We start from the raw sequence: 21,646 nt of genomic DNA, 5'->3' as shown, positions 1-21,646 counted from the left end.
TGAATTTAACGATTTTAAAAACGCCCGCTAAACACTAGTGACATCTGTCTATTTACTTCAATACTGACAGCTGTCAAAATATGCTAGTCTGTCAATAATGTCGCGTTGTCAACAAACGACCTTCACACATGTGTTAAATTTTTAGAAAGCTTTCATTATTAATCAGTCTAATGTGCCAATCGAGTGTAAAAATGGATAAAATTTATTTCACACACTTGTAAATGAGAATTTAATCAAAATGACAACTTTAAATATTATTATTAAAGCGGTAGAGACATTAAAAAATTTTCAAGAACAGGAATCAGCTGATTCGGATTTTGGTGCCAGGTATTATTTTGAATATTTATTTTGATTATTTAAAAAATTTTCTTTTATTTTATTTTCATGTAGAATCATTTTATTAATATTTATAGAGTTTTTGTAAAATTTTATAATTTTTTGGGAAAATAAACTTTATTAAAAGTAGTAAATAAAATCGCTAATAAAATTATTGAAGTGTGACTTTTGAAATGATAATATAAACATGAATTATTGAAAATGTTGTTGTTTTGTATACAATGTTGTTATTTTAAAAGAACGGTTTTATTGTAATAAAAGTAAGATAAAAAATAATTTCGTGGTTATTGGATAAAACGATCTTGATTTCTTAAAATAGAATATGAATTATGTATTTTTAAATTATTTAAAATATAAGTAACACCTGTGTTTGTACTTTTTCAATTGTTATATTCTATCAACAAAAATCACTCTCGTTAATTTCGTTTGCTAGCAAGAAAAAAATATTTTTATCGTCTGTTAAAACAGTTTTAATTTCTTTTATATTACATAATATGGTTTTTTAAAAAATTTCAAATTATTTTTAATTATAAAATTTTTTGTCATTAAAGGAATTTAATTAATTTTATGATTAGTAAATAAATTAATGATTCTTTAATCATTTTATTGTTTAATTAGATTACAATCTTAATTACATTGATCTTATCGTTGTTTTCTGAAATTTTTCTACTATTTTTGCACGTTCAACGATTGTTGCAATTTTAAAAAAGCTAATAAAATTTCGAAAATAATGTAATTTGTTTGTTTTTTTAGGAAAAAGGAGAAAATATCGAATTGTATAACAATTGCCGATGGAGTGTGTATATCGACAATTAAAGTTGTTCCAAAATTTACTCATGTCCTTAGTCTTGCAATTGAAACACTTTTATCGTATTGCGATGATAATGATTCCGACGTCCGAACCGTGGCGGACGAATGTCTCAACAAAATTATTAGGGTATGAAAAAATAAATTTTGTCAGTAATAAATTTAATTATTTGATTTCTTTGTTTATAAATTTCTTAGTCATCTAAAATGTTCTCTTAATCTTCTTCTTCTATATTATTTTATAAACAAATTTGAAAATAATTATTGAATTCATTTCAAGAATATCATCAACATTTTTTTCAATAATTGAATTCTTTCGAGAAAATGTAATTAAAATTGTATTGAAAATAATTTAATTCTTGGCAAGGTTTTTATTAAATTTTTTTAAAAATAATTTAATTGATTTGAAGAATTTATTTCAATTTTCTTGAAAATAATGGAATTTTTTTTATAATTTATACTGAAAATTTCGAAAGTAATTGAATTTTATGGAGATTTTCTTTTAAGTTTTTAAAGTAATCGTGTTTATTATTAACTGTAATTAATAATTTTCCTATTAAATTATATAAAAATTGTTTAAAGAAAATTAAATTCTTTTAAACAATTTTATTACAGTTTTTGTAAATAATTATATTTTTTTAAAGAATTTAATTAAATATCGTAAAAATAATGTAATTTTTTAAAATAATTTTAGTTGAAAATTTGGTAAATAATTGAAATTTACAAAGAAATTTATTAAAATCTTTCGAAAACAATTGATTTTTTTCGACAAATTTTATTACAATTTTTAAAAATAATTGAACCTGTTAGAGAAATTTTATTAAAATTATATTGAATATAATTGAATTTTTTTCTAGAATTTTCATTAAAATTGTATTGAAAATATCTTGTATTGAAAATTTCTCAGAAGAATTTTATTATTTACAAGAATAATTGAATAATTGAATTCTTGCCAAGAATTTTACAATTTTTAAAACTAATTGAATTGTTTCCAAGAATTTTATCAGAATTGTTAAAAATAATTGAATTCTATTGAAGAAATTTATTATTTATGAAAATATTTTAATCTTGCGAAGAATTTTCTTATTTATAAAAATAATTTTAATTCTTGCGAAGGATTTTACAATTCATAAAAATAATTGAGTTGTTTCAAAGAATTTTATCTGCAAATTTTGAAAATAATGTTTTTTTAAAAGAATTTCATCAAAATTGTCGAAAATAATTGAATTTATATTAAAATTCTTGAAAATAATTGAATTTAATTAATATTTTTTAAAATAATTGTATTATTTCGAGAAATTTTATTAAAATTGTATTGAAAATAATTGAATTTGATTGAAGAATTTTCTTATTTATGAAAATAATTGAATTCTTGCTACTTAATAATAATTATTAATCTTAATTTTCTCTTTAATTCTCTTTTTTTAATTTTCCAATTTAATTTTCATTTTATTTATATTGTATTTTGAATATAATTTCAGGCGATGGCCGATACTCATATTTTGAAAGTACAAATTGAATTGTATCAAGAAATAAAAAGAAATAGATCTGCCCGATGTTTGAGAGCGGCGTTATGGCGTTTTGGATTACTCAGTCATATGATTCGGGCAGCAAGGGGCAAAGCATATGTTACAAATTTGATTCCTTGCATTGTAAACATTATGAAAAGAAAAGAGGAATCTGTCATTGAGACGTTGACTCAGTCGTTGCCGTTAATTTTGAAATCCCTTGGACCATTTATGACCGACAAAGATGTTAAGGTATGGAAAATATGACTTATTTCTACAATTAATTACGTTACTTTTCTAATTAATTTTCTTCTTTTTCTAATTAATTACCTTAATAATTTTTCTCAAAAACTTCTCGTAGATATTGTTAAAAGCATTTTTTCCAAATGTTTCATCAACTGAAGCCACACTGAGAAGATCCGCTGCCAATATGATAGTGACAACATGTTTGAATTGTCGTAAACCGCAAAATTTTTTGAGTTACGTGATGGATAATCTCATTGGTAAAATTATTGCAATAAAGATCTGATTTCAAAGAAGAAATAAATAAATTTCATTCATTGAAACGTTTATTTTTTATTTTTTCAGACACAGCAATACGTGTTATTGAAACCGATAAAGAATGCATGACAACAGTTCTTGGAATTTTCAATTGTTTTCAATTAATGTTGCCTCACATGAATGTGCCATTGGTAACTGAATCAGAGAATGCGCATAGACTGGAAAATTTTCTACAAATTTATGAATTATGTTTACATTATACAAAATGGCATTCGAATCATAATGTCATTAATTCGGCCTTAGAGACATTAATTAAACTTCTTCAATCACCACAAAAGGAATTTTTGTCCGTTTTACTCTCATCGGATGGCATTGGTCATAGTCGAATTTTTCTCACTGAAAATTCGGGAAGACTTTCATTGGGACATATGAGTCTTTCCACTACCACAGTATCGGGAGGAACATCGGAAGTTCCTTTAAATTTACTAGATTCGGATTTATCAGAAATTTCGGATATTACACCAAAAATACAAAAGTGGATTGCTGAGTCGGAAAATTCTCTGCCTGTTATTCATCGGTCACCGAAACAAGTTCCCAATGACTCTGTTGAAATGACAACGAAAATATTGGACGATTATAATAATTTGAAAATCGGAACTATTGGAAGTAGGTTGTCTATCTATTTTACAATTAGAATTTTTCTTTCGATTCTTCTTTTCTTTTTTCTTTCTTTATTTATTCGTTTATTTATTCATAATTCCCCGCAATGTACATTCTTTTTCAATTTTCAAAAAATTACCTCTAGATGATGATCTGGACGATGGAAGTGATTTTGGCAGTGAACTTGAAAAATCGGAGAAGGTTTACGATTCGAGTGTAATGAGTCAACATTCGAGGGAGGAGGAATTTTTGGACGATACTTTAACATCGTTGGATTCACCGCAAAGAAGTTTGGTGAATGTTTCACTTCCTGAATTTGATATCGGTCGACTGAATGGAACGGATGTTTCGTTAAAATACTGTTGTCGTTATTTGGCATCGTCATTTTTATTGACAGGCAAAGTCGGTCAATTAATAACCGATAAAATGTTTCGCGTGAGCGTTAAATCGCTTGCACTCACCTGCATTTCTCATATTTTAAGGATATATCCAAGTCTATTATTTTCAACGGTTGCCAGAACATCGACGGACGAATATCAACAGACAATGTCCGATATTTTGCTGTACGCGAAACATTCTGATCCACAATTGAGGGGCAATGTTTCAATGATTATTGGCTTCTTTTTAAGAGCAATGCTGGCTGAGAATTATGGTACATTCACAAGTACGGAAGTTAAGGATTTTGAAATTCAAAATAAGAGGCCAGAATTTCTCGCTGAACTGATCAATTTATTGTTGATGGTAATATTTTTTTGTTCATATAAATTAACACAGTTTTATTCTTATTGATTAATTCTTATTAATCTGTTATGTTATTTTAGTTAATAATTTTATATTTTATTAGTAAAAACTAACATTTTTTTTCTCGGCTATTGTTAGTTAAAAAAATTATCTTTTTGAAATTTAACGAAAATTCTTTACTTTTCAAATAATTATAATAATAATTCTTTTAGAATTTCTAAATTAAATTACTCAAAACTTAAATAATTTTTGTTAAAAAATATTTAAAAACTTATTGTTATTTATTTTTCCTCAAAAATTAAATAATTTCAAAAAATATTTAATGAAAAACCTTTTCAAATTTAATTGTTTCTAAAAATTTCAACTGCAATTTTTCCAAAATTCAATTATTTCTTAGAATCTTTAAATAAAATTAAATTCAAAAATTTAATAATTTTAATCTCTGTAAAAGTATAATAGGATTTAAATGTTTATTTGCAAAAATTACTTATAAATATATATTTATAATTTTTTCAAATAAACATTTAAATATTATTATACTTTTACAGAAATTAAAATTTTTAATTTTTATTTAAAAATCTTTTAAAATTCAATTATTTCTTAAAATCAACTCTTATCAGAATTAAACTACGACAATTAAATTATTTAAATAGAACTTTTTTGAAAAATTATCATAAAATCTATAAAAAAAAATTTTTAATTGAAATTTTTTAAAATATAATAATTTTTCCAGATTTTCTAAATTAAATTTTTTAAATTTCTATAATTCTTGTAAAATAAATACTTAAATATTTATTGTTATTTGTTTGTTATTTAAACACAGGAATTAAAATTTCACATATTTTCAATGTAAAACACTTTCAAGTTTAATAATTTATAACAATTATAATTACAATTCTTACAAAATGCTTTTTTTTCTTAGAATTTTAAAAAAAAATTATTAAAAACTAATAATTTTTAAACAAAATAACAAATTAATAATTTTTTATATTTAAATTTAATTATTCTTTTACAGTAATTAAAATTTTGAAGATTTCAATTTAAAAACTTTATTAAACTTAATTTTGGATTTTTTGTAATTGGTTTTTTAATTTTTAATTTTTTTTTTAAATTGAAAAAATTTAATTTCTATTTGTTCTTATTAACTAATTTTTATTAATTTCGTTGTACTGCTATTATTATTAATTTATTATTTTACTATCTTATTCTATTTAAGTACCTATTTTTTATTTTTTGTTCACTAATTTTATTAAATTAAAAAATTAAATTTTTTAATTTATAGTTGGTTTTGAAATTTCTATGGAATTATATAATGAATTTTGATTCAATGCTTTATACTATGTTCTTTTTTTTTGTTCTTATTAATTTATTTTAATTAATTTCTTTAAATTATTTTAGTTATTTTATTATTAATAATTTTACTATTTTATTCTATTTGTGTGTATTTTATTTAGTTTCTTTATTTTTATTTAAATAATTAAATAAAATTAATAAAATGTTAAATTCGACAATAATTTCGAGTTACGATAAGGAAACATTAAAAAAGACTCAGTTAGAATATAAAATTTATTAAAATTATATTTTTTAATTAATAGTTAATGTTGTGAATTTTTTTTTGCAATCGATGTATTAATTTGTGAATTTTTTGTTAATTTTTCAAGGGACTGGAGGACGAGTCGGCGGCGACGTGTCGACAGACTTTAAATGCTCTTGGTATTTTTATGACTGATCTTTTAGAATCTGTGGAAAATCAACGAGCAATAGTGATATTGAATTTGCTTCCGCAAATTGTAAATAATCCCTATTTTCTAGTTAGAGTAAAGCTAGTTGAACTTTTAAGTGAGCTGCCCTACATTACCATAGAACACGCAACAAATAGTACTCAATTTCAAGAAAACGTGATTTCCGTTTTTACTCAATTGCTAGGTGATCAGGATCAACGAGTTCGATCTGCAGTTAGCGCCGCTATTACCAAGTAATTTATTATTAAATCTAAAGAATTTTAATTACACTTTCAAAGTAATTTCAGTTTTATGAGTTTCAAAAATACTGAATATTTTTTTCTTTTTCTTTCTTTCTAAATCAATTTCAGATTAAATTGTTCCTTTCTTTAGTTCACGTTTTGGTTAAATTTGTTCTATCAACGTTTTTTTACGTTAATTAATGTAGAATTTAATTAATCGGAAAAATAAGCAATTTAATTTGTTTCCATGTTGCAGAATAATTCCATTGTTGTATTATCAACAACCACAGGAGGACGCAGTGACGAGGAAAGCATCACTGCACACAGATCAGTATTTATCGACAGTAATTTACGAATCTTTGGAATTATCAGCGTGCTTCGCCGAGCATAAACTCTTAATGAATAGCTTGATCAAGCCTTTCGTATCACTATGCGCATCAAAAGAAATGCACTATTCGGAAAAAATCGATGACGCTTTATCGCGAATAGTGAATCTTCTGATCGATCAACTCAATACATTTCAATCAAAACATTTAACGTACGGTATTTTTGAATCACTGAGTCTATTAAGTGAGACTTATTTCACGACCGTCTATTCAAGAGCCTGGGATTGTATTCTATCGAAAAATTCCTCCAAAAAAACGCATAAAAAATCATCCAGTAAATTGGATCTCAAGGAAATAAATTTAGCCAGTGACATGATTTTATCAAGTGGAAATAGTTTATTATCAATATCAATTGTCCTCCTCTCGTCATTGCCCGTGAGTTTAGATCTCGCTCTACACAGGAATTTATTGACACTAGCTGGAAATCTCGCGTCAGGAATGGCTGTTTGCAATTTAAAGCCCGGCGATCCGATCAATAAGAATGAAACTGATTCGGCGAAGCTGTGGGGTTTGTATAAAGATAAACAGATGTATCAACATTTGGAATTATTATTGAATCACGTTGTGAGACTTTTGAATGTTTTTGTTCACGTTATCGATGATATTCAATTGGCGCCACCTGCGAGTAAATCCTCTCTTCCATCGTTACCGGGCGCACAATCACTGTCGCCAAAGAAGAAATTAATTCCCGAACATAAATCAAAGGAGCGAATGGAGAAATTCCCGACATTGAGATTTGGAAAAGAGCAGATGGGAGTGTTTCACAATATGACGCACTATGTGAAATTGTACGAGATTCTTCGTAATGCGCACGCGAATTATAACGTGACGTTAATATCCGAGGCTAGTGAAATGTACCTGTCGTTATTGAACGCAACACTGCAGGTACTTTCGCAATTACTCGAGATGGCAACTCTGATCGAGGCGGGAAGAATTGCGGAGGAGATTCTACACTATTTGCAAACGACAATGTTACTCTCGCCGACAAAATCGGTGCAGTGTGTCCAGCAACTGTTGAAATGTCTCTTTGGAACGAATCTCTGCGCCCAGTGGCAGGACTTCGATAAGAGAAACACGAATATGAATCATCGAGACGATGATCGTGGTTTCTATAATCAGTGTTTTCAGAAGACTTCTAGACAATTAGCCGAGACGATAAAAATAATAGGGAATAATTGCCGGGGGGGTAATGATCCCGACACGGGGTGGATTGGTCTACTTCGAAGAAGGAGTGATCGGAAAATCACGTCTGTCTTTAAAAGTCTGACGAAGACACAGGATAAGAAAGCATCTGTCGCGTCCTATATTCGATTGTTCGAACCAATGGTTATCAAATCGCTGAAGCAGTACTCGATCACAAGTTCCATACCTCTTCAGTGTCAGGTTCTGATGCTACTCAGTCAGCTAGTTCAGCTGCACATTAATTATTGCATGTTGGATTCGGATCAGATATTTATTGATTTTGTCATAAAGCAATTTGAGTTTATTGAAGAGGGACAGATACAGCAGACGGAGAAGTTACTGCCGAGGATATTTGAATTTTTAGTGCGCCTCTCGTATGAGAAGTATCATTCGAAGAATATTATTGGTGTGCCGAAGATAATTCAGTTGTGCGATGGACTGATGGCGAGTGGACAATCGCCATTGACGCATTGTATTCCGGCTCTGGTACCGGTTGTGGAGGATATTTTTCTGTCGAGGGGCTCGAGTACGAATTTGTCGGAGCAAAAGGAACTGGAGACGACACACGAGGTTTTGATATCGATGCTGTTGAGATTGGTCGAGTATCATGAGGTTATTGAACTTGTGACGTTATGCTTGACAGAGTGTCGATCGAATAGTGACGGGAATGGAGAGGAGAAGTGGAGAAGATGGTCTCGGTCGGTGATGGAGACACTTTTGCCAATGTTGGCGGCGGGGAAGGTGAGAATCGAGTCTAAAGAGGCACATGCGGCGGTGGTAAAACTTTGCGCCACGGTTTCGCCGACTGTTTTTCGACCCGTCGATCCGCTGCTGAAGGTACTTTTGACGAATCCGCCTTTGATGGGGGATAAATTGGTGAGGTTGGAAAGATGGTTGGGAATGGTGAATATTATTTTTTTGTGCTTGATTTCTTATGCGAAGGAGGAGGCGATGTTGGCGAGATTGTCGGATCTTAGTCCGAATATCAGTGATTTGTCGGATGTTGTCCTACTGCCGGAGGTTTTGCAACAGAGTCGGGATCCTTTGAATGCGCTTGGGAATCAGTTGGTTGAATTGCAGCCCGAAAGGATTTTGGCTCGTTTCATTTTTCGTGTTATCAAGATCATTGGGGCGAGACTTTCGGATTTGAAAGTATCTACGCTGAGATGTAATCAGGAGACGAATGAGTATTTTGTCCATCAATCGGCTTTGTTTTTGCAGCTCTGTATTCATATGTTCGAGTCTGGAAGTCATTGTAAAGTGGCGAATGCAACGGTTCAGATGATTCTTGGGAGGAACGTTTCGAATGAGGAGAGGATTTTTGTCTGTGATTTGAATAAATTGATGTTGAACATTGGGAATTATTGGCCGATATTAACGTGTCAGTGGGCGTACCTGATGACGTTGTTAAGTTACAGTGAGATGGATTTCTGGTCCGAGGTGATGGGAATTGAAAAATCGAGTCCATTTTCGAAGAGAGGGAAAGATTCAAAGACGAGTGTGATTAATATGAACATAGTGCGAAGAGGAGGGACGATATTGTTTTGCGATTACGTTTGTGAGAATCTGAATGATGCGGAGCCGTTGACCTGGCTTTTGGTGAACCATATCGAGGAGACGATTCATTTGGCAACTGAACCACCGGTTCGGGAGCTTGTCGCCGTGGCAGTGCATAGAAATTCGGCAGCCAGTGGTCTGTTGATTCAGGCGATCGCTACGAAGTGTTTGGACCTATCGCGACCGACTTTTGTCAAGAGATTATTGTTGTGTGTCGAAGGGGCCCATCATTCTCAGAGTGGATCGGTGATTATTGCTCTTATTCCTCGATTATTGACGACGAAATTCTTGGCTCTGTCGAGAATGGCAGCGAATATCTTGAGTCGAAGAGTGGAAATTTTGCTGACATTGAGTGTCGAGGATGTGAACGAACAATTGCCGAAGGAGGAATTTATGCGAGTGATGGAGATTTTGAAAGAGACGAAATTGGCGAGAAAGTACGGAGGTCTCGTGAGTTTGTTGAACAAACTCGGCGAGCAATATTACGATCTGTCACCGTTGATGCTCGATCAGTGTCGCTCTTTCAATCCGTCGACGATCAAAAATATTCAGATCGATCGCAATTGGTTTTTGTCGCAGGTGAAAATACGGTGTTGCTACTCGAATAGCGGTTTTTCGGAGTCGGCACAACTTTTAAGTAATCTAAACTACGAAGAGTGTGTCTCTATCTTCTCTTCCAAGGACTTCAGTATAAAGATTTTGAAAGAATGCATAAAAATAGGAGTTAGAAGCACTGTCACAATGTGCCAAGAACAAGAGTTTAATTCTTCTGGGAAAGTTTTTGACTTTATTGAAAGTCCTCTTTATTCAGCAGCTAAGGAATCACTACTGCAGCATGTGAAGAATCTCAACGAACTGATTCCTAAACCGCATTCTATTTTCGATCCCCAAATTTCGTCGAAATATGTGACAAAATTCAATGAACTGATGGAAGACACACTCTATCGGGAGGTACTTTTCGCGGTAGTGCCAGGAATAGTGACTTATTTCGAAACTTTGGAGAAATTGACAAAATTTAATTTGGCAACAATCGAGGGAAAGTTCGAGGAGGATTTGTGTAAATTCGCCACTCTTTGTTTGGAGACCAGTCATTGGATTATAGAAAACCATGAAAACGGGAGGAAAAAATTGGAACCGTCGGAAATTGCAGTGTGTCTCAATTGTGCGAGGGAAATTATGAAAAATTACAATCTGAGTAAAATTGTAGGCAAGGATACACATTATCATCGAGTTTGTTCAATGACGATATCACTAATGAGAATTGTCAATCATTTTCACAAGACTAAGAAGACACTCCCTTGTATCGAAAAACGGGGATTGGAGACAGCTCTCAAGAGTGACGATACGAAAATACTCGCTGAAAGTTGTCTAAGAATGGCGACTCTAGTATCCTGGTTGGAGGAATCAACAGAGAGAATAATTCCCGATTTCTTGTACGAACCGATTGAGAGTTTAATTGTAAGTGTCAGTCGACTGCCTTTGGTGAATTCTTTCGTTTTAACACCGCCCTTGGTTTGGAAATACGGATGGCAAATGACAGGCACCGGCGATACAAAGTGTAATTTTCCCTTACTCTCCTCCGAAGGGGATTTAATTCACGAAATTGAAATTCTCGAGCAATTTGTATTTCGAGTGACACTACTGGGTTGGACCTCACGTTTGCAATTTGAAGAAATTTGGATGGTATTCCTGAGTGTAGTGAATATTCTCCAAAATGATGATATTGCACCAGAAGATATTAATGTTTTTTGTCAAGTGACAAGTCTAGCGGTACAAGCAATAACGAGATTATTAATGCAAACTTTATTGCTACCATGTCCGGGTAATCCGACAAATAGTCGTCTCATTCATCATTCGAGAGATCCACAATTGGCTCTTTATAAAATAAGTTCACAGAAATTGTATCTCGTGCAGGATTTACTTGTTTGGAAGTACGAGTGTATGAATGATTTTAAAAATACTCGTGGTTTATGTTTGGATAATATATTTTCAAGGGGGAATATTGAGAGAGTGACGAATGGAGAGAATTTGAGTTACAGTCAATTGTCAGTGGCGTATTTGTGGTCATTGTGCTATTTGCATGAGGATAAATTGTGTTCATCGGTTCTCACTCTCAAGAATCGAAGGAATGATGCTTTGGTGTCGTCGGCACTTGATATTGATTCGTGTTTAAGATTTCTTTTGGAATTATACACGTCGTGGATAAGTCCTCAAGTGAAAATTCCCCTGCGACTTTTGAAGGAAGTCGTTCAATCGATATTGGCAATTTCGGAATTGTTTGTCGAGAGAGCGCAATATAAATGGATGTTGGACTCGTGTTTCGAATTGTTGAAAAAGCATCCAGTTGAAGATGAAATATTACATCAGTATCTAGTCATCGCTGTCTGTAAAGCTGCTGCCGTCCTGACGCCTTTGGTAAATTTTTTCTTCAATTTTGATATTAAAGAAAATTTATTTATTTTCTGTCTTAACTTACATTTTTTTCTTTATTTCCTTTATTTATTTCTCTAAATCATTTATTAGGCTAAAAATTAATTTATTGGAATTTAATTTCCGTCGTCTTTTTTTATACTTTTTAAACGAAAAAAAGGAAATTATTTGTAAAGTTATTAAAGAAATAAAAAATTTTTATTTTCTGCAGGATATGGAAAACTTGGAGAGGATTAAACGCTTATTAGATGGAAGTCTAAAGTCTGGATTTTTGCCTGCGAGAATATCGGCATTGCATGGAATGCTGTACCTCTTGCAAAGTGCTGTATTGGCGAATTGTGAGGACACAAAGAGTATTGTACATCCATTGGCAATAGAATATATTCAAAAACATATTGACGTTCAAGAATCCGAGAGGTATTAGTCTCAAGAGTAAATAAATAGGAATATAAAATTCATGATTCAATTAAATTTATTCAACTTTAAATATATATATATATATATATATATATATGGGAATTGGTAGGATATTTTTTTTCTTCTTGAGGAGAAAAAAGAAAACATTCGCTTCTCTTGTTCTTTTCAAGAGGAAAAAAATAAAATTTGAAAAAGAATTTATTTTGAAAGAATTATTCTCATTTTGAAAATTAAATACAATTAACTGAATAATTTGGGAAATATGAGATTGAAATTTTCCATTCTTATTCTGAAACAAAGGGAAAATTAGAATTTTGGTTTCAAAAAATATATTTCTAAGAATTATTTAATTAGAAATTTTAAAGAATTTAGATTTTTGAAAAATAAAAAACAAACTCAACTCAAAATTACAATTATTTTTAATACAATTTTAATCGAATTCAATAAATTATTATGAATAAAAATAACTGAATAAAAAATAAATTTAAATATTAAATCTAGTCGAAAACACTAAAATAATTAAATTTTTGTAGAAAAATTACAAATGATAGCAGAAATTCAATTACTTTCAAAAATAATAAAATTCTTCGCAAAAATTCAATTATGTTCAAAAATTAAAAAAAATTCTACTGAAAATTTCAATTATCTTTAAAAATAATAAAATTCTTCTGCAAAATTAAATTATTTTCAAAAATTTTAATACATTTCTTTGCAAAAATTTCAATTATTTTCAAAAATTTTCCTCAATTTAATAATTTTTAATATCAATTATTTTAATATTTTAAAAGAATAATTAAATGTTTGCGTAGAATTTTGTTAAAATTCTTTTTAAATAGTTATTAAAAAAAATTTTAACAGAATTCCACGAAAACATTTATTTATTTTCCCAAATATAATAAAAATTCCACTGGAATTCAATTATTTACTAATTTTCTATAAATTTCTTCGCAATAATTCAATTATTTTCATAAATAATAAAATTCTGTTTAGAAATTCAATTATTTTCATATTAATATGAATAAATCTCATCGCAGAATTTCAATTATTTTTAGTACAATTTTAAGAAACATTAAATTATATTCAATAAATTATTTATTTTTATATTTAAATAATTGAATTCTCGTTGAATTTTCTAATAAAAATTGATTTAAAAATGACTTTCAGTTAAAATTGTAAATAATAACTGATATAAATTACTCAAAAAAATCAAATTTTTTATATTTTTATTAAAGCTCTTCTAAAGAATTTAATTATTTTCGAAAATTGTATTAAAATTCTAGTCAAGAATTCAATTAAATCTTCATAAATAATTAAATTCTTAATTAGAAATTTAATTATTTTCATAAATAATAAAATTCTTTTTAGGAAATCAATTATTTTCATAAATAAAACTCATCGCAGAATTTCAATTACTTTTTAATACAATTTTAATCCAATTTCTTCGAAAAATGTAATTATTCTTAAAAATTTTATTTCATTTCGTCAAAAGAATTTAATTATTTAAAAATTTGTTGAAAGAATTCTTTAGGAGAATACAATTCTAAAAAACATTCAATTAGTCAATAAATTATTTTTTTTTGTATTTAAATAATTGAATTTTCGGAGAATTTTAAAATTAAAATCTTTGAAAATCTCAATTTTTCATACTTTTAACTAACAATTGGATAGAATTAATTTTTTTGAAATGTTATAATTATTTTTATTTTATAATTAATTCAAAATTGCAATGACAAATAGAAATCAGAATTTTTTTCACTTCTTTTCTTATGCAGATTTTTGTTCTTTACTTCTAAACAAAATTAGAAAATTGTTAAACAACCGTGATTAAGAAATAGAAGATTTATTTATTTTGCATTATTTTTCTTTATGAATCACAATTTTTTTAACAAAATTATTATTTTGTTTTAGAAAAAGAAGAAAAATATTTGCACAATATATATTTATTTTCTAGAATTTAAAATTATTTTTTATGAAAATAATTGAATTCCTGTAAAATTGTTATTATTTATGAAAATAATTAAATGTTTACATGCAATTTTATTAAAATTTTTTTTAAATAATTGAATTCGTTTTGGGAAATTTTATTAAAATCTTAGATATTGAAAATCAGTGAAATTAGTAAAATTTTTGAAAATAATTGAAATTAGGACAAGAATTTTTTTGACATTTATGAAAATAATTGAACTTTGGAGAAGAATTTTGTTATATATAAAGATAATTGGGATTTTCACAAGAATTTTTTTCAAATTTTGAACATAATTGAAATTTATCAGAAGAATTTTATTTTTTTTGAAAATAATTGAATTTCTGTAATTATTTGTAATTTCTCCAAAATTGAATTTTTTTTAGTGTTTTCAACAAAAATTTAAATTAGAAACTTTTTAAATTCTATTACTTTTAAAATTGCTAATTTTATTTTAAAAAAGGAGCAAGAAGTTAAAATTGTTGCTAGTATTCTTTTAATTAAAATTAAAAGGAAATTATATAATTTTTACCAAGTGATAAATTCATTTGAACATATAATATTCTTTTAAGTTATTGAATTTCAAAAGGTTCGAATGTGAAATTTTTGAAAATTTTAATTCCTATGAAAAAATAATAATTGATGTTTTCTATTAATTTTACAATTACAGAAATTCTTAAATGAATGTAATAGATTTAATTTGGTATTATTTTATAATAGTATTTAAATGAAGAGGAAAATATTTCAAAACAAAAGAGAAATTGAGAAATTTTTGGAGAAAGTAATAAAATTGATTAATTTTTGAAGAAATAAATAAAATTGAGTAATTTTATGGAAAAAATAATAAAATTGAATAATTTTCAGAGTTCCACTTCAAAGTGAATCGCATCAAGGAATACTGTGGGCGTTAGTGTTCTTTTTATTGGAGCACGCTGACGATACACCAGAGGACGGAGAAGCGCCGGCAGTCTTGGAACTTGTTCTCACTCTAGTCACAACTCAAAATATTTCAACCACACTTCATCAAACGTTACTGAAGGTGAGGGTGCACTTGTCGCTTTGATTGAGAGCGTTTGACGCACTTGAAATAAGTTTTCTATTTGAAACTTTGTTTTGTATAATAGGGCTTGGAAAGGTTGGTCGCAACAAGAAGTGTAGTTGGCAAAGTTACGGAGCAAATTGTCAAAATTGCTATCGATCGTTTGAAACAAAGTAATGCACTACTTGCACTGCCTGCATTACAATTAATGTTGACGTGCATGTATACAGAAGCGGCTGATAGGTTTAATCAGCCAGATATTGAGGAACCATTACCTGATCAAGAGCCGGAAGCTTTAGTTAGATCGATTGAGAGAACGTCAGCGATATTTGATAAGATTAAGAAGGGTTATCCTATGGAAGTTGAAATTCTTTGTACAGTACTTTCCGGCGTTCTGAGCGATTTCTTCCCACCCTCGGAAATCTTAACTAAAGTTATTGGAGAGTTCCTTTCGCCACAGCAACCACATCAGAGATTAATGTCGGCTGTGGTTTTTAAGGTGAGTGTGGAAGTTGCATACTTGTGTTTGTGAGTGTGGTTTTTTGGCGGAGGTGAATATTTCATGTAATAAAAAATCATTTTAATCATCATTTATTATTTTTCTCCAATGAGTTGATTATTATGCTCAATGTCAAGTTTTAGCTTTTGAATAATAGAGATAATTTATTGCTCAAATGTGGGGAAATTGATTTTTAATTTCATGAGATTTTTCTTCCTTTTTTTTGCAGGTCTGCGAGAGAGCTTGTAATAGCGCTCAATTAAGTTTACTTCAAGACTGGGTAGTTTTCAGTTTACCGAATTTTATACAAAGTTTGCCGGTTGTATTATCGACTTGGTGTTTATCCTGTTTCTTCATCAGCACCTCAACAAACCAATGGCTCAGATCTCTGTATCCTTTTTGAATTTATTTTCAAGTTTATTTTTTCTATTTGAAGCAGGGATCACAGATTGTTACCTATTTTAAATAATTAAACAAAAATTCAATTCATACAAATTTTAATCCATTCAAAATATAATTCATTGAAATTTAAATTTTAACCACATAATTATTTACTAAAATTTTTATTTGATTTTAGCGTCAATTTTTTTCAATTTTAAATATTTTTGACTGAAATTAGTCCAAAATTTAATTTCTCCAAATCTCGTGTTTGAATTTATTTTTAAATTGTTTGTTACTTTAAAAGTTTTATGTAATTCACTTTTTAATCGATTAGAATTTTGTTCGATTCAAACTGTAATTGTGAAAATTTTTTCTCATTTCAAATTTTTTTTTATTAAATCTTGAATTTTATTTGAATCCTGGAAAATAATTAATTTAAAAAATTAATTTAAATTTAAAAAATTAAAAACCTGGAAATGTCAGGGAATTTTATAAACCTTGAAAAAACCTGGAAAAGTTAGGGAATTTTTATCGAAATCCTGGAAAATTGTTGTTTTCTAAAGTTATTGTATTTATTCTTAAAATTTAATTTCACTTAAATATTTCAAAATTAATTCAATTTTTAAAGAATTGCGTTTACAATTTTCATAAGTAGATGAACTTTAAAAGATTTAGATTTAAAATTTTGTAAAATTTCAATTTTAATTATAATTAATTGATTATTAAAAATAATGGATTTATAGAAGAATTTTAGTTAAAAACACTAAAACAAATTGAATTTTGAAGCAATTACAAATGATTGCAGAAATTCAATTATTTTCAAAAGTTGTAAAATTCTTCTCAGAAATTCAATTATTTTCAAAACTTTCCATAAAATTCTTGGTAAAATTTGAATTATTTTCAAAAACTTTCCTGAATTCAATGATTTTTAATATCTACAACTTTAATAAAAATTACTAAAAGAATTTAATTAGTTAAAAAAAATTTTAATAAAATTCTACGCAAATATTTAATTATTTTCATAAATAATAACATTTTTTACAGGGATTTAATTATTTTCATAAATAAGAAATCTCAATGCTGAATTTCAATTATTTTTAATACAATTTTAGTGGAATTCTTCGAAAAAATATTTATTCTTAAAAATTTTATTAAAATTTATCAAAGAAATTTAATAATTTTAATAACCTTTGCTGCAATTTATTTATTGGAATTTTTAGTATAATTTTCAATACATTTTTAATTAAATTTCTTTAAATAATAAAATTATTTTCAAAAACTTTAATGTAATTCTTAGCGTAACAATTCAATTTTTTTCAAAATAAAATTTTCAAAAAAATTTTGTTGATAAAATTCTTTATGAAAATTCAATTTTTTATTAAAATATTTATTTTTATAGTTAAATAATTGAATTCTCGTAGAATTTTCTAATAAATATTGATTTAAAAATGAATTTCAAATTAAAATCTTTGAAAATTTGAACTTTTCATATTTTTAATTAAGAATTGTACAGAATTAATTTTTCTCAATAAGTTTAATGGAATTTTTTAAAATTATTTGAAGTTTTTAATTTCCAATATATTTAATTGGAGAATGTCAGAATAATCGAAATTTCGTAAAATTAAGTTGTAAGCAAAAGAATTTGAAAATTCACAAAGAACATTTTTAAAAATTATTTTAAAAAATTGACTTAAAAAAGAATTTTAGTTGAAAATTCTAGAAATGAATAATCGTGATGATGAAAATAATTTTTGAAGAAGTTATTAGTAACCAAGTAGCAAGTTTTAATTATTATCTTAAATCTAAACAAATTTGTTATTAACAATTTTAATTGATTTTAAATTTATTTTGTCGAAATTTTAAATTATGTAAACTTCAATTTGCTGTTAATTTTAATGAATTCGCAGAGTTAATTTAATTTTTATGTAGAATTTCTTTGTCATCTCTTTATATCGCCTGTTTTAGAATAATTACAAAAAATTCTCTTCAATAAAATTAAAAAATTAAAAAATAAAAATTTTAGCTATTTTTAAAAAAGGTACTGTGATTCCTGTTCAAGATTAATTTTCGATTTTACTTTTTCTATATTTTGAATTTTATTTTCAAGTTTACTGTTGGGAAATTGAATTTCTATTTCTAGTTGAAAATATTTTTAATCCTTAACTATTGTTTCACCAGATTTCCACACGTTCAATCTAGAATTGGTAAATTCGAATATGAAGATAAAAAACTCCTCTGCATAGCTGCATCAGATTTCTATTCCAAGGTATTCTAATTTTTTTTTTCAAAAATAACATTTCAAAAATTCTGAATGTTTATGTGAACTAAATATTTTTTTAATATAAATATTTTCATAAATTACTCACTGAACTGTAAAAAATAAAATAAGAGAAAATGAAAATAATAATTTAAATAATTGAAAAGTAATTTAGAAAATATGTATTTTAGGAATTACTTTTCAATTAGAGACTTAATATTTTTTCTTTTGATTTGAAATTGAAAAGGAAATAAATTAATTTCGTTTATTTCACATTGACCTTTAATGTAAAAATACTAATTTTGATGAACATAATTTTTTCTAAAAAATATTTTTTCGTTCAAGGGTCAGAATTCGTGTAATCTTCCCAAAAAATAAAATGTATTTTTTTCTAAATTGAAATGTTGAATAAACATTTTACGAATTTTGATCCTTAATTCAGAATATTCTTTCGCTTGATTAAAAAAAAAAAAAATTTTCTCCAGTTAACTAGTGAAACTCAAAAGAGAACTTTTGTGGAAACCTTCGAAGAGGTTGCAAAGGAACCAGGAAATCCGTTTGTTGACATTTTAGCATCCCTCTGAAACAAATAAGAATAATTTATTCTACCTCCTGTAAATTTAAAGAAGAAAATTATATAACTATTGAGTTTAAATGGTGCTTATATCTATTTCCAGTTATATATTTCCAAGAGTGTATATTTATATGTATATAATATATAATATAGAAAAAGAAAATTAATGTAAAGAAGACTTATTGTCTTTATTATAATTATTATAAAAAGACAAGAGCAGAGAATGTTTCTAAATAAATATTTTTTTCCGAGTGATTCCTATATTTTTGTATTACTTTTTTCATATTACATACACACAAACAAAAATAATTGTATATAGTATTTCATCTATATAATTTATTCCCTTTTTAATGGCAATTTTTTTTTCCAAAGCGTTTTATGGTTTAAGTTTGCGATTCGTTTGAAAGCTTTAAACTGTGCAAATAGCAGTGTAAACGTAAGCTCGCCAAGTTGAATATCTCAACAAAAACGCGCGCTCTTATATATTCGACCGCAAAAATAAATTGAAGTAACTGTAACATAAAACCGGTTATTTTATATCCCATTATTTTCATAATAATCAATTTAATGATTGAAAAATCATTTCATACGGAGAATAAGAAAAAAAGAACAAAGCAAAATAAATAGTGTACGGGCAAGAAAATTGTTTAATTATTAGTAATTTCTAATTTATGATTTTCAACAATAATAATAATAGTATTAGTTAATAAGTTTAATTTAAAATTTAAATCAAGTCGAAAATTTAAAAAAAAAATTATATTAAATTGGCGAAATATGCTTTTAATAAAATTTTCCCGGCGCAAGACAATAATTTTAAAATAAAGATTAGGTATTATTATTAATTATAAATTAATAATATTTTATTATTTATTATTTTACAATAATTATAATAATAAATAAAGATAAATATTAATAAATTTATTAAGAAACATATGAAGAAAAAAAAGAAAATTACTGCTACGCTTTAAGTAGTAATAACTACATATGGTCAGACAAAGTTAAATTTTATTGTCTACAAGATAAAAATAATAATATATCTGTACAAAAAATTTGAAATATTTATATACCTAATATGGGAAGAAATAAGTAAATATATTTTTAACAAAGATGAAGATTACAATTAGAGGTGTGCAAAAAGCTCGAATAGCATGGTCGAGCTCGAGCCGGGCTCGATACTCGAGCCAGGCTCGAGTTTTAGTTACTCAAAAATATTTGAGTGCTCGAAAAATTCAAGTGCTCAAAATTATTTTAGGTTTAATACTGCACGTGTCGGATAGAATTTGGTTCAAGTTCGGATTGATTCTGCTCAGCTCTGCTAGAAAAACGAAAAGCTTGAAATACTCGATCGAGCTTTTTGCACAACTCTAATTACAATTATATTATATTTTATAAATTAATATAATTTATATAATTTGTAAATTCAAATTTGTTAATTTCTTAATAAAATTTCTAAAATAATTATTTTAAAATAATTTTTGAAATTTCATTTTTATATTTTATTAAATTTACTACAATAATCGTAGTAAAATTTAATAAAATCTTGCTACCCTTTTCAAATAAAATTATCAATTCTAAAAATAATAGAATTGAAAAATTTTCTAATTTCAATTTTTGTTGAAAACACTAAAAAAAAATTCAATTTTGGAGAAATTACAAATAATTGTCGAAATTTAATTATTTAAAAAAAAAAATTAAAATTCTTCTTAAAAAATTCAACTATGTTCAAAATTTGAAAAGAATTCTCGTAAAAATCCCAATTATCTTTCTAAATAACAAAATTCTTCTCCAAAGTTCAATTATTTTTATAAATGTCAAAAAAAAATACTTGTCCTAATTTCAATTATTTTCAAAAATAAAATGCATTTTTCTAATTTCAATGATTTTCAATATCTACTATTTTTATAAAACTTCCCTAAAAGAATTCAATTATTTAAAAAAAAATTTAATAAAATTGTATGTAAACATTTACTTATTGTCATAAATAATAAAAATTTCACAGGAATTCCATTATTTTCATAAATAATAAAATTTTTTTAAGGAATTTCAATTTCAAAATTATAATTTATTTATCGAAATTATTAAATTTCAATTTTTAAAAATTTAAAAATTACTCTATTCTTTTTTTTATTGTTACTAATATGTTAAATTATTTTGTTTCTAATTTTAATTGTCGATAATTTAAATTTTGATATTGTTTTTTTCGAAGTCTAGCAAGTATTGTTTTATACATAAAAACTTGTTTTTGAGTAAAATTTTTTATTTAATTTCTTGGAATAATAAGATTTGAAGTGTTTATATACATATATATATATTATACATTTCCAAGTGTTTCATTATGCGAGTCTGAAGATAGTGAACATTCTGGAGAGAGCTTCAAAATTGATAAAAGATCTCAACAGAATATTTTAGTGTGGAATACGTATAGATATAAAATATTTTCAAGTT

General features: G+C 26.8%; 1 protein-coding gene across 1 annotated transcript; it reads left to right on the top strand.

Annotated features, from left to right (window-relative positions):
• The first annotated feature begins 98 nt into the window (after positions 1 to 98).
• On the top strand, positions 99 to 19,417 carry LOC122507728 (huntingtin). Its single transcript, XM_043620591.1, has 14 exons — positions 99 to 327; positions 1,090 to 1,273; positions 2,625 to 2,903; positions 3,013 to 3,154; positions 3,240 to 3,818; positions 3,958 to 4,553; positions 6,215 to 6,528; positions 6,773 to 12,056; positions 12,283 to 12,488; positions 15,316 to 15,490; positions 15,576 to 15,989; positions 16,219 to 16,379; positions 18,549 to 18,636; positions 19,113 to 19,417. Exons 1-14 carry the CDS (start codon positions 239 to 241, stop codon positions 19,209 to 19,211), a joined length of 8,610 nt encoding a protein of 2,869 aa, XP_043476526.1. The 5' UTR covers positions 99 to 238; the 3' UTR covers positions 19,212 to 19,417.
• Positions 19,418 to 21,646: the final 2,229 nt, after the last annotated feature.

This window comes from Leptopilina heterotoma, unplaced genomic scaffold, assembly GCF_015476425.1.
Source record: "Leptopilina heterotoma isolate Lh14 unplaced genomic scaffold, ASM1547642v1 Lhet_51, whole genome shotgun sequence".
In the NCBI taxonomy this organism is placed as follows: domain Eukaryota; kingdom Metazoa; phylum Arthropoda; class Insecta; order Hymenoptera; family Figitidae; genus Leptopilina; species Leptopilina heterotoma.
The sequence above is the reverse complement of the archived record's forward strand: the minus strand, read 5'-3'. Positions and strand labels throughout refer to the sequence as shown.